We start from the raw sequence: 14,528 nt of genomic DNA on the forward strand, positions 1-14,528 counted from the left end.
TGAAGATTGACACCTTGGTAGTTGTATTTTAAAAATACCACTAGTGCACTCCTGATGTAGTCTAGCCTGTACTTTTGTAAGGGTAGTATTTCTTTCTTCATTACTTGAGTTCATAATCTATGAACATTATCATCAGTATCTTGTGATTGTCCTTTAAGTTCATGTACACACTATATTTTACTAAAGCTTTAAAAAATTGGTTAAATTCCTGTCAAAGTAGTGTGACCTAGTAGTACCAGCTGCCACTCTGAATGTCTGTGAACTTAGGGCACAGATAGGTATGTGTAGTTAGCATAAGAGCCTGAGACTTGGAGGCAGAAGTAGGGGTTTCAGGTCCTGGCTGTACCACTCATTTACCGTAGAACCTGAGCAAGTCACTTCAGATCAATTACTTTACCTATAAAAATGAGATAGTAGTACCCTATGTGCTTGTTAGGAATGGGAGAAGCTATATAAAAACATTTCATAAACTGTAAAGGAGTTTATTGCCATTAGAGTTTTGTGATGCTTTGAGTGAAATTTTCTAATTAGCACTAATTAGAAATAATAGCACTGAGCAAATTATGTGGGAGGGAAGGATTTTTCTGACTTTGAAATATCTGTGATAATTTTTATAAAAAGCTAGGAGACTCTTCCCAACACTCTGGCAAAGTATAAGAGAGGAGATAACTCTAGTCCTAGGGCTTTGGAAATAATAGGTCAAGGCAGGTTCTAAAAGCATTTTTAAGTACCCCATGGACCTAGATACTCAACTAATGGAACTATAGCGCTAAATGTTGAAAACAGGTACAGGACTGGAGACATACCAGGGACCAAAAAGGATTTATAGAACTCTGGCAGTTTAACACCATATACTAAAATGTTAAATATGCAAACATTTCCTCTTCAAGGAAGTTACCTTCAAGATACATTCATATACATGTAGGCACAAAGATTTTTTTTTTCTTTTTTTTTTTTTTGAGACAGATTCTCACTCTGTTGGCCAGACTAGAGTGCCGTGGCGTCAGCCTAGCTCACAGCAACCTCAGACTACAGGGCTCAAGCGATCGTTCTGCCTCAGCCTTCCGAGTAGCTGGGACTACAGGCATGTGCCACCATGCCCGGCTAATTTTTTATATATATTTTTAGTTGTCCAGCTAATTTCTTTCTATTTTTAGTAGAGACGGGGTCTCACTCTTGCTCAGGCTGGTTTGGAACTCCTGAACTCAAACTATCCACCCACCTCAGCCTCCCAGAGTGCTAGGATTATAGGCGTGAGCTACCGCGCCCTGCCGGCCGCAGCACAAAGATTTTTTGCAGTGCTGTGTGCATATTTGTCTAGATGTTTTTATTTGCAAAGGGTAGAGTCCTAGTTCAAGCTCACTTGAGAGAGAAAGTGGGGAGAGGGAGGGAGAGAGAAAGGGGAAAGGGAGGAGAGGGGGAGAGAGGAGAAGAGAAATATTTTCACCTTAGGTTGCCTAGATCCAGGACCAACACTCTCCGTTCGTGTTCCTCAGGTGTATGGTATGTTGTCTCTCTTCTTTTCTGAGCTCTGCCTTCTCTTTGTTAGCTTCATTCTCAAATAGGCTCTTTCCTTGTGGTGGTCCCTGGCAGCTCCAGGCTAAGCTCCTTCCACTTGAGGAATCAGGAAAAAAAAAAGAGAACAAACTTCTCTGTAATTCCATAGAAGTCCTAGAGTTGACTCTCATTGTGCTGACATTGGTCAAGCACCCATCCCTGACCCACCTCCCCAGGGCAGGCAGATAGAATATTTCTGATTAATCTGGCTTGAATAACATCCTTGGGGTGGCAGTGGGAAATGGGTTGATCCCATTTTAACCACATGAAGTAACATTAGGAAATGGTGCTTTCTCACTGCAAGAATAAGGTGGTGTTATTAGAAGAAAAAAAAATGCAGGCCAGGCAAAAGCAATAGCTATTCACTATAACATCTATTTCTAATAACAAATATATGGGAACAACCTAAATGCCCATCAGTAGGGGGAAAATTAAACAAATATGACATATAGTAGAATGCTATATAGCTATTAAAATGAATGAGGTAAGTCCATGTGTTGATAAGAAAAAAATGTTCACCCCATAATGTTAAATTAAAAATGAAGTTGTAGTGCAGTGTTGTTAATATGCCTTTATGGTTGTGAATATTTTTTATTCATATATTTTGTATTGCTTTTGATTTGCTGTTATGTTTGATTGTTTAAAATGTGTGTGTGTCTGTGTATTCACTTTTATAATTTAAAAAGGTAATGCCAAAGGTGGCCCCTGTTCCGAACCAGAGACTTGGAATTAACAAGGCTCAAGAACTGCAGAGAGATGGACATATCATGGGAAACATGAAAAGATAGTGTTCATGAAGCTGATATAAAAATAATGGGATTAGCCAGGTGTGGTGACATGCTCCTGTAGTTGAGGGGGAGGATTGCTTGAGCCTGGGAGTTTGAGGCTGCAGTGAGCTATGATTGGGCCATTGCACTCCAGCCTGGGCAACTGAGTGAGGCCCTGTCTCTAAAAAAAAATAATAATAATTATAATAATGGAACCAAGGGGAGTGGGTAGGACAGATCAAGCTGCTTGTGGGGCACGGTGGGGGGTTTGTGTCCTGAAAAGGTGACAGAAAATTGCTGGAAAAAGTAAAATATTAACCAAAAGGGCAAGGCACATGGTTTGGAAGAGATAGGGTAGAGAGCATGGAGAATAACTTTGGCAACCACTCAAATGAAAAAGAACATCAGAGTCAGAGAATGCAGACAGCTTAGTATAGGGAAGAGGGAACTGGGTTGGAGTTGAGAGATCTGGTTGTATTATTTGGGAACCCTGTTACCTAGGAAAGTTCATACAATATTTCTCAGAGTTTCTATTTCATCTGTAAAATGGGGTTATTAGTACTTTCCCCTTTTTCATCACATGATGACTATGAGATTCAGGTGAAATAAGAAAGGGCTACTTGTGTAAAGAAAAGATCACATAATTCCAAGTTAGACAGGACCAAAATAAAGAATTTGTTATAAATGGAGAGGAAGAGCAAAAGGGTAGGAAGAAGTCATCAGATTTCCTTTGCATATTAGACTATTAAGATGACTAATTTTGTAGATCATTTAATCTGTTTGGATGGGCAGGTGCTGTTTTGATAGAGGGAAAGACATTTGTTGGTGTATAGCTTTCAGTGCTATTAACTATAATGAGTAATTTTGCATAGTTGTTTACCCACATATGGGAACAGCAAGATAAACTATAGATACCCTGTATGGCCATCATGGAAGAAAATACACAGAAGAAAGTCAATGTAGAAATATTGCAGCTCTGAATTACTTGGAGTCTTCATACTTGTGGCTTGCCTAACAGAACTATTTTTTTTAAAAAAAGATTCTCATGAAATTTAATCAAGCATTTAATCAGAAAAATTGTGTAAGCATTCCCTGCACATTTAAAATCTGAATTTACTTTGCTGTGTGTGTGTGTGTGTGTGTGTGTGTGTGTGTTTTAGCATTTTGAGGAAAGCATAAGGCATTCCAAATAGGAAACTCAAGTGCATTGCATTGAGTTGTATTTATTTGTTGACTTAGTGCTTATTTTACTACCATATCTACCAGTGCTAGGTGCTGACATGCAAACATAATTAACACATGGTAGTTGCTGCCTTCAAATAGCCTTCTGTGAGTAGGGAATACAGACACAGGGACAAAGAACGTGTAATGGGAGAGGGGCAGGTTGTCAGAAAAGGGATCATTGTACTTTGGGTAACCTTATTTTTTCCTTCTCATCTCCTCTAATTGCTTGCTAGAACTTTCTTGATTTTTTAGCTATTGTTCAACTATGTTTTAAGAAGAATTGGTCATCTTTTCTTAGCTTTTGAGGCACCTTTTGAAATTCAATATATATTGCATCTTTATAACTTAATCACAGGAACTACAATACTAAGGAACATGGAAAAATTTGAAAGACTGAGTTTTTTTATCCCATAGTTTACGAACTCAGTAAAGTCAGTCTGTTAGTAAACTCAGCTGAGGTGAGTTAGTTTCTTTGGAAAGATTAAGTACCCCTGCCCGTTACCCTTCCCCCACCCCCAGTATACAACATGCTTTTAAAAGTTTGTGTCTTAGATGCTGTCTGCTACAGAAGAAATTGTCCTATCTTGAGCTTTCTTTCCCTTCTTTGGATAAATAAGATTTTGAGCCTGCTTTAAGGCTCAAGGCCTTAGTAATTGTGTGGATGTAATAGAGAAGCTGTAAAAAAAACAATTTCTGTGACTCAAAAATGCGAGATTATTCCTCTGCTTTTGCCTTTCCTCATGGACTCTTCTCCCACCATACAAATTTGAGCTTGTGTTAGCAGTGTATGTCTGGCAATATTGCAGTTCCCAAGAGGCCTGTGAACAAGATGATTATAAAACATTTTTCATTACAGGACGGACAAAGTAATCCTGATTCCTTAATTCTAGGTCTAGCTTTTTTTGTTATTAAAGCAGCATTTTTAATAGATTGATATGTTGAACTGGTTCATATTGTAGAGAGGCATTTTTCAGATTCAGAGAAATGAGAGGGATTCTGTTCTATTTTCAAAGGAAACACTATGTATTATCTTATATCTTTGTAATAATGTATTGTTTTTATAGAGTTATTCTCTTTTTAAAGGCTGTGCTTTTGTTTTTCGCTTTCACTACTTCCTATGGAATATCATCTGGCTTATCTGCCTGTTCTTTCTGCTTTCTTGTTAAGTGTATATGTTTAATATTATTGTTTTCCCTGATATAATTCCCCATGTATTAGTAAATCCCTGATCATAAACATTATAGAACATTTAGTAGTTGTGCTAGAAACCACTACCATTGATGAGACTGAAAAGAGAAAGAGTTTAATTTTGGAGAAAAACCATCCTATTTTCTTTAAAAAATAAACTATATAAACAAAGCAAAAGAAGAGGCTTGCCAAGGACATTATGTCCTTCAAGGTTTTCTCCAGCCTGACTTTAGAAGATAGTCATCACCAACATACTATTTTTTACATTTAAATATAAAATAGATATTATTTTTTACATCCAGATATTAATGTGGATATGGAACTTATTTGAATTTGCTTCATAGTTAGGTAATTTAGTTTTTAAAAAAGAATGAAAGGCATTATTAGGCAGTAATATGATCAAATTACCAAAAGCTTCAAGGTGGTTCTATTTCAGTTCTCAACCTGATATGCATTTAAAAATATCTCTACTTAGAGTAGTTACCGTTCGTAATGCATTATGGTATCTTTTCAGATAACACCTTAGACTATAAAGAAGCCATTATCCTTGATTTGGTGTATTTAACCCAAGTTAAATTTATGACAGACTGGAAATTAGATATAATGTTATACACCTCACTTCCTATTCTGTGCAACTTATTATATGTGTGAGCCATAAGTCTGGCAGTGTTTATAAGAATATGCTATCATTGGATGGAAAGGCTATTTCCTATTACTCAGGGAAAATATATAAGATTAATATGTACAGTGTATATATAACCTTGCAGTTATGGCTTATAAGAGATTTAACCTGTGGTTAAAGGAAATACAATGAAATCTATTCGAAATCCTTCAAAAAAGGAAAATTCAGGGTTTACTTCTTTAATTCCCAGGCTTCTGTGCAGTTGACCAATTTAGGAGGGAGAGACTTCATTATTTTTAGAGCAAATGAGAGATTATAAAACTACCTTAGTTTCTGATAGACCATAGATCAAAGAATCCAGTTCGTATCTACCTTGCCCAACTCTCTCACCTCATTCTCCTTTTGTCATAATTATTTACAGGAAGTACCTTTTAAACCACATGTATAGCTTATGTTGCATTGAAAGATCTGCCTTTACCCATAGTATTGTTATAGAGTTCCACAGCATAACATTGATTAATTAAAAATTTCTTCAGCAGTGGATTAGAGATGGCTCTGCAAAAGAAGAGTGAAATATGTGGTATTTTTTCATTTAAATGCAGCCCATGTGATAAACCATTACTGTATGATAATCTCTGACCAAAGAGACAAACTTTCTTAGTGAGCCTCTGTCTGTGTCTTTTACGACCAGCACTGACCACTTTATGGGCAGTCATGTGAAACCAGGCACAGGATAGAACTTGCAGGGGCATCTTTCTTTACAGATAGTTCTAATAAATTACAGCTACATCTCACAAAGAGACTCATACTCATGGTACATTTTCTGTAATACCTAAGAAACATTAAACAGACAAGTCTTTTAACTAGCCTTAAAATTATTTCCTTTGAAAAGTATTGAGTCCAGTTGTTTTGTTCTAAAAGAACTGCTGTAAGAGACTGGTTTGTCAGTGTTTTCTGAATCCTCATGATATTAAAATATGTCATAAAACAAAGCAATACCCTTATTTCCACTCTCTACATACAGTATTTTCCAGCTGAGGCCGTACATCAGAATCACTTATAGATCTATATTTGCTTCTACTTCTAGAAATTCTGATTCAGTGGGTATGAGGTAAAGCCAATGTTTTTTAATTTTTTAAAAAACGTTTTAGAGATGGTTCTGATTGACACACTTCCCGTTGAGTACTACTACCAGCTTACATTTGAATTGGTACCACACATATTTCATGTCATATGGAGGTAAGTTTCATTCATTTACAAAGAAGAACCAAGAATGTAGCTAGAAGGAAATCCTAGCCATAATCAGAATTTAGATTTTAACCAATCTAAATCCCTCCACTTTACATATCAATAAACTAACGCACAACGGCTAAGGAATTTGCCAGAGTTGGTAGCAAAAGCAAATACTAGATCGAAGATTCTGACTTGAGCTCTTTCTATACAAGTATCTTGGACCTAGTTCCTCTCCCAGAAATGCTTCAAAGCCACTCAGTGTTCTAGAAATTGTCTTGAGCATTCCAAAGCCTGCTGGGGTGTTGTGAGGTCTCAGGGTACTTAATAAAAGCAATAATGCACCAAGCAAAAACTCTTCATTCTTTGAAGTTCCTAGGTAGGCGTTATGAATAACATTATAGTTAGAATTATAGACATTACCCAAGATGCTTTTATAACTTCTTTGTAAACGTGGAAATTTCTGGCAAGAGATGTCTAGATTTGGTACTAAAGATTGTCGAGAACAAGAAGATCATTTGTCTTATTTAAACTGATCCTTAAGTATTGGCAGCAAGTCTAGGAAATTATGCCAATGTTATATTTCTAATCAGGCCTGACTTTTAGCTTGTACTTCAGAAAGAGGATATTATGCCCAGATTTCCAATTTAACCAACTAAAGAAATAATATCTTTATTAATTAGGATTAGATTTGGCTGTTTAAAGAAATCCAAATAATAGTAGCTCAGTAAAGGTAGAGATTGATTTTTCTTTTGGATAAAAAAAGAGTTCAGAAAGAAGGGAAGTCCTACATTGGCATGGTTACTCCACAGCCATCAGGAACTCAAGGTCTCTTTTTTGCTCCATCTATTCTTGGTACTATCTTATATCCTCAGTGTGTCTGGTGATTTTTTGATGGCTTCTAGACCTTCAAAGGGTCATACTTCCCCTTCTAGTTAGCTCCCTTAAAAGAACTTTTCTAGAACCACCCATCTAATAATTTCTACTTCCATCTCATTGGTCTTTCCAGTTGTTAAGGGGGCTGGAATTATAGCTGGGCAAGTTGCTATTTGCAACAATGAGAAGTTCTGTAATTAAGAAAGGGAGAACTAGCACTCTGGGAGGCTGAGGCGGGAAGATCGTTTGAGCTCAGGAATTCGAGACCAGCCTGAGCAAGAGCAAGACCCCCGTCTTTACTGAAAAAAAGAGAGAGAGAGAGAGAGAGAGAGAAAAGAAAAAAGGAAAGAAAAGAAAAGAAAAATCAGCTGGGTGTCATGGTGCACACCTATAGTCCCAGCCACTTGGGAGGCTGAGGCAGGAGTTTGAGGTTGAGCCCAGGAGTTCAACGTTGCAGTGAGCTATCATGGCACCACTGCACTCTCCTAGCCTGGGCAACAGAGTGAGACCATGTCTCAGAAAAAAAAGAAAGAAGAAAGAAGGGAGAATGGATATTGGGCAGGTAACCAACAGACTGCTATGACCTGCTTTGAAGAATATAAAATTTATATTAGGAAAATAACATTTTAGTGACATAAAAAACTTGTATAGGACATAAATTTAAAAGATCCTCAAACAGCATTTACAAATGTGTCTGATTAATAAAAGCAGTAAAGTTCTAGGATAGAATGTTCTGCCTTGGATTTCTCAGCAGGACTCATTGGTAACAGCTATTTGATTTTGTATATTTTAAACTGAAAAATGAGTTCTTCAAAACAACGGGGGGGGGGGGGGGGGAGACACTTTAAATCCTTTTTCCTTTTGGAGATAGGGAGAATCAAAACAACCACAAAGACAATTGAAATAGCTATTGAGCTAGGAGGAACAATGTTAGAGGATACAAGTGAGGAATGAACATATTTAAAGAAAATACTCAAGTTGTTTAATATTTAAGTGGAACAAGATAGACCAATGCAGTAAATAGTTAAATATACACACATTATAGCAATGAATTGCATTAACTCCAGGTATACAAGACCTGCCCTGGAGATTAGATGTATATCACCTCTGCCTGCATATATCCCACCCATACAAATAAGGAACTAGGAAAATGAAGAGAATTTTGTTATCTGAAAAACTTAGAGGCAGAAGCAGACAGTAATCCACAACATACACAACTGTAGACCATGATATACATAAATGTGGAAATATTTATAATTTTTAAAATGTTCTGTAGTCACATTAGTATCCACTGTTTCCATGATAGCAGTTATATATTTACTGAATGCCTCATATTTACAGTGGACTTTGTGGAGGAAATTCATTTACAGTTTACCACTTAGATGAGAAAGTCTATATTTTGGCTTCTTAATAGCTATGAATTTCAAATCTGGGGAAAACCCAGCCTTGTATTTTCCCCCCTTTTCCTTTCCTAATTACTTATCAGTAATCAAACACTAAGTGTCTGTTGACTTTTTCCAGCTGATAGAAAACAGAAAACTGTGGAGACTCCCTGTGAGAAGGCAGCCTGTTGTGCTGGCCTGGGGCCAGGTTGCACTCTCTGTGACCTTGCCTCTTCAATCTGAGTTCTCCATGGGGCAACAGTTGCAAAGAGCCCTTGAGGCTTTGGCAGTAAGCATAGGGAGTGCTAATGAAACTAGCTAATGCAACAAGGTCTGTTAGCCTGGCCTTTGAGCTCAGTCAGCCATCCTTTGAACATTTTATGATATTGTACTTCTGGCCATCCTTTGGGAAAAATAGTTTACAGTCTGCTCCAATAATGGGTCAGGGACCATTCTCTGTCTTCTATAGCAGTGGAAATGCCTTTGGCGTTGCAGTATTAGATATCTGCTTATTTGAACATACTGTGCAATGACAGCCTTTCCCACCCATTATTAGTTTCCATTGAAGATGTGCTCAGTTTAAATTTCCAGTAGGGACAAAGAAAGAAAATAGAAATCTCACAAACTGCACTTTCTTTATATCTTACTCAGTGCTAATACAGTTGTCTCATATTTTGGTTTTGTGTCTCCCATTCTGTTCCCCATTTCCCCTCTATTTTCAGGTGAAGGTCTCCCACAGGTATATTACTTTGGACCATGTGGGAAATACAATGCCATGGTGCTGGAGCTCCTTGGCCCCAGCTTGGAGGACTTGTTTGACCTCTGTGACCGAACATTTACTTTGAAGACGGTGTTAATGATAGCCATCCAGTTGGTAAGTTGGAGTTGCTATTCTGGGAGAGAATAGGCTGGTCCCCTAGGCACATCCTTGTGGGCTTTTTGGTGATTTACAGTATGTGATGCCTAGTGAACTAGTGCTCACAGGCTTGATGGGATTCTTGGAAGCTAGCTGGGGCAAAAGTAGTTAATTCAAAGAAGTCACACTGTATCTGCAGTTTGCTCTATTTTAAGAATTTGCACCTTGGAGCAGCACTCTGCCCTTAACTAAAGTGGAAGCATATAATTTAGATTAGGGAGAAAGAGGATGATTAGGTGGAGTTGTATAAATGCAAATAATTTCTTTGATGTTTTATTTATAGGTTTTAAACATATAGCTGTAAGGTTTTTGTCATGTCATCCCTCTCCTTTCACTGTTACATCCAAGAAAGGACTGGAGATGTAACCCCTAGCACTAACACTCAGATTCAAAACTTGTGTGACCAAGAATTTGCCTTAATTCTCTGGCCTCCAGTTTTCACAGACTGATTCAGTTGAAGAGGCAGCTCTTGTAGCACCTACCAAATTACACACCAGTACCAGTTTAAGGAACATTTGCAACAGTTACTTTGAGAAGTTAGTCAGGCCCTCTGGAAGAATGCAAATGTATCTTTATTTGTTTCAAATGGTGATAATCTCCCACTGTCCTATAAAAATTTGGAAATATCTGAGCTTCCCTTTCTATACTAAGTAGAAAAGCTTTGTAGATAGAAATACTTAACGAAATTTGAAATAATTTTATGATTATTATTTTGGGTTATATTTGCTTTGACATAAAAACTGTAGTCCTATCTCTATGTTAACTAGCTATGTGATGTCAGGCTGGTATTAACTTCTCTAGGCCTCACTTCTCTTATTTCTGTAATGATGAGAGCTAGATTGGGATGTCTTGTCCAACTGAGGATAGGAAGATGTGAGCAGGAGGTGAATGTGGCAGTGGCATCTGTCTTAAAGGCCATCAACAGTCTTATATTCTACCTGGGAGTACATCTTTTCTCTCTAATGCTCATTTTCTGAAGTAAAAATGTATTATCATTTTAGCTGAACTGTATCATCCCCCTTTTCCTAATCTTGATATTTGTTATATATGTATTTGTGACCAAAAATACTCTTTGGTTTACAAGTCAGTAAAATGACTCACTCTGGGTGGTGAAAAAAGATGAGTTTTTTTGTTATTTTAATAATTTAAAACCTTGGGCTGATGAAAAAAATGTTTTGCTGTCTTTTCCCAATATTCTTCTTTAGAGTATTTCCATCATTTTTTTCTCTTTCAGCTTTCTCGAATGGAATATGTGCACTCAAAGAACCTCATTTATCGAGATGTCAAGCCAGAGAACTTCCTGATTGGCCGACAAGGCAATAAAAAAGAGCATGTTATACACATTATAGACTTTGGACTGGCCAAGGAATACATTGACCCTGAAACCAAAAAACACATACCTTATAGGGAGCACAAAAGTTTAACTGGAACTGCAAGATACATGTCTATCAACACGCATCTTGGCAAAGGTGTGTTTATTTCCTGCTCCATGAAAGGAGCAGGTCATTAGAACAATCTTTTATTCCAGTAACACTTTTATTCTCATTGTACATTACAATTTGTGGTTCTTATTGCTTCATAGGCTTAGTGAAATTGGGTTGGTGAGTTAATGACTTTCCTAAGTATCCTATTGACTATTTGTAGATTCTTAATTCTTTACACTATGTTTCCAAATGCTTAGTTTTGAGCAGTGTGAGTACTTGAATTATTGTAAAAAGGTGATAACATTTAAATGAGTTTGGTAATGAATTTGGTATTTACTTATGATGACACAATATATAACAGTTCTAAAAAGGACATTAGACTGGTGTCTGCAGTGGGGAAGAGTGCTTCACTAAAATTGGACTAAACTTCTGTTGACTGTGTGTAATCCATGCGTAATTCTTCAAGGAATTTCTTATCCAATGAAAATATATTTGTTCTACCATGAGTCTTGAATTTTATTCAGGATAGAGTATCAGCACAAGTTTTGCTAAAAGATCTAATCAAGAAAAAAAAAGACCTTACTTGTAAGAGGAACTAGCCCAAGGGAAACGTATTTGCAAGACAAGCCTAAGGAACAGTGGGGATGCCAAGCAGGCAGAGCTTGGGCCCTTTGCCAGCTTCTCCAAAAAGACTTCCCTTTTTATCTGTGTTATATATTGGGCTTCCATGGAAGATTCTTTTCAAAGAAAAGGTTCCTAGGTGAATGAAAAAATAGGTTTGAAAATCAACATCCTAGAGAATAGACATGTATCAGAATATTATCAGGTTCCATGCCTGATAATAGACATAGCTAGCTAATTATATAAGATTTTTAAATATTAATGAACTATCACACCCTAATAAGTATCTTAAAGACCAATACAATACCTACTAAGTTGCCTCATTGAGTAAGTTACACATGTATTCACATGAGGGTTCTAGTGACAGCGAAGAGTAGAAATGATATTACAAAGTAGTATGATACAACTTGAGTAGAAATCATGCTATCAGGACTTTTTTAGTAACCATATGGAAATTCTCATTAACTCTTAACTAAATGTGATATTTTAAAATTAGACTAGAAGGTCCTTTGCCACTTATTATTGGTATCACTTTGGACAAGTTATTTAACCTCACTGAAACTTTTCTGTAAAATGAGGGTAGTACTTCACAAGGGTGTTGTGAGGGTTGAATGGATAATATATGTAAAAGCACCATGCCTAATGTGGTTCTTACACAATGCTCAATATCCCCTTTTTCCTTCATAATAATGTGTGGAAACAGACTATATCTTAAATATTAAAGTCGTGATTGTTTGGTTTAACTGACAAACTCTAGAAATTGTTCTAATGCCTACTTCCTGGACTCAGTTTGTGTACTTATTTTATTATTTTTGTCAGGAAAGGCAAGAACAGACAAGGGATGGGTAACTGTGTTGTTATGTTTGTGTCAGGTACAGTGTAATGGTTAAGAAAAAGATATGCAACTCTTTTACTTAATAACTGTGTGATTTTAGTCCAGTAATATTCCTTCCTCAGCCTCAATTAGCTCATACATAAAATAAGTATGATAATTGTACCTGTTAACATAGGGTTCTGTGGGATGATTTATATAAAATGTTTTGCGTAGTGTCTGATAATAGTAAGGTCACTCCATATGGTAGTTATCCTTATTTAATATTCAGTGAATATGTTTTAAGCATCTACTGTGCATCAGACTAGGTTCCTTCATCTCTTGATGTACTGCCATTCCTGCTGGAACTTTGAGTTTATCTCCAGACTTGGACTTCCTGAGTACCAGAGTTTTTCAGGTCGGACTTAACTTGTCACCATATATTTTTTTTTTTTTTTTTTTTGAGACAGAGTCTCACTCTGTTGCCCAGGCTAGAGTGAGTGCCGTGGCGTCAGCCTAGCTCACAGCAACCTCAAACTCCAGGGCTCAAGCAATCCTTCTGCCTCAGCCTCCCGGGTAGCTGGGACTTGTGCCACCATGCCCAGCTAATTTTTTTCTATATATATTTTTAGCTGTCCAGGTCATTTCTTTCTATTTTTAGTAGAGACGGGGTCTCGCTCTTGCTCAGGCTGGTGTCACCATATTTTGTTCTCTTCTTATTACAGAGAATACTTATAGACAGAGATGGTTGTCACTGTTCTCTAAACTCTGTCCCATGTCTCAAACTAGAGAGGTTTTTTCATAGGAACTCTAATGCTATTTGCTTTTAAAATGTGTTGTATCCTTTATGTTATAATGAAGAAAAAAGAACTGAGAAGTATATCTTCAAATGGCTTGGGGAGAATCACCCCTTAATTTTGTGAGGGAGGAGAACAAGGGTTGAAGAGTCCTAAACCTAATGTTACCGCATCAGATTAGCCACTGTCTTCGTCCATTTTGTGTTGCTATAAAGGAATACCTGAGGGCTGGGTAGTTTATAAAGAAAAAATGTTCATTTAGCTCATGGTTCTGCAGGGTATACAAAAAGCACAGCATCAGCATGTGTTTGGCTTCTGGTGAGGTGAGTCTCAGGCTGCTTCCACTCATGGCGGAAGCCAAAGGGGAGCTGGCTATGCAAAGATCACCTGGGGAGAGAGGAAGCAAAGAAGGTGGTGCCAGGCTCTTTTTAACAGCCACCTCTCTGGAGAACTAATAAAGTGAGAACTTACTCGCCCAGACTGAGGGCACTAATCTGTTCATGAGGGATCCACCCCCATGACCCAAACTCCTCCCATTAGGCGTCACCTCCAACATTGGGATCCAACATCAGCATGAGGTTTGGGAAGACAAACATCCAGACCATAGCAGCCACCTTCCCAGTGACTAAGATCTGACTGAGACAGCCCAATTGATATTATTTAATTGTTGAAATTAGAGTGAGAACACTGGATCACCTTTCCCCTTTCCTTCAACAAAATATATTTAGCCTAAAAATCAGGGATATGATGCATGTAAATCAAACACATATTTCTAATTGGTTGAAAGCAAGCCTTTACAGTGTTGAAGAAGTTTGTGTTGTACTGGTCGCACTGGTAATAAAACATTTCTTCTTTGAAAATAAAAATATCCTGCACGAAAATATGAGGGCATGTGGAAATAATGAATTGAACAAGTGTGGAGCACTGAAAGAAGTATGGAAATAAAGCATGCTCTCGTTTTTTCACTCTTATTTTTTCTTGAAAGGCCCTAATGGCTTAAATTATAAATTATCACAGTTTATTTTAGAATTCTAGAGCTGGCAAATGACTTTTCAAATTTTCTAAATTGACTGTTTTATTTTCAGACGAGGAAACTGAGGCCCAGAACAGGTG

General features: G+C 37.2%; 1 protein-coding gene across 7 annotated transcripts in view; it reads left to right on the forward strand.

Moving 5' to 3' along the window:
- CSNK1G1 (casein kinase 1 gamma 1) overlaps nt 1–14,528 on the forward strand; it is a 151,150-nt gene that overhangs the window by 96,256 nt on the left and 40,366 nt on the right. For all 7 annotated transcript variants that reach the window (XM_069482798.1, XM_069482833.1, XM_069482824.1 and 4 more), the window contains 2 exons: nt 9,569–9,720; nt 10,997–11,231. In XM_069482798.1, coding sequence (XP_069338899.1) covers nt 9,569–9,720; nt 10,997–11,231 — 387 coding nt within the window. The remainder of the gene's footprint in view (nt 1–9,568; nt 9,721–10,996; nt 11,232–14,528) is intronic.

Source organism: Eulemur rufifrons, chromosome 2, assembly GCF_041146395.1.
Source record: "Eulemur rufifrons isolate Redbay chromosome 2, OSU_ERuf_1, whole genome shotgun sequence".
NCBI lineage: Eukaryota > Metazoa > Chordata > Mammalia > Primates > Lemuridae > Eulemur > Eulemur rufifrons.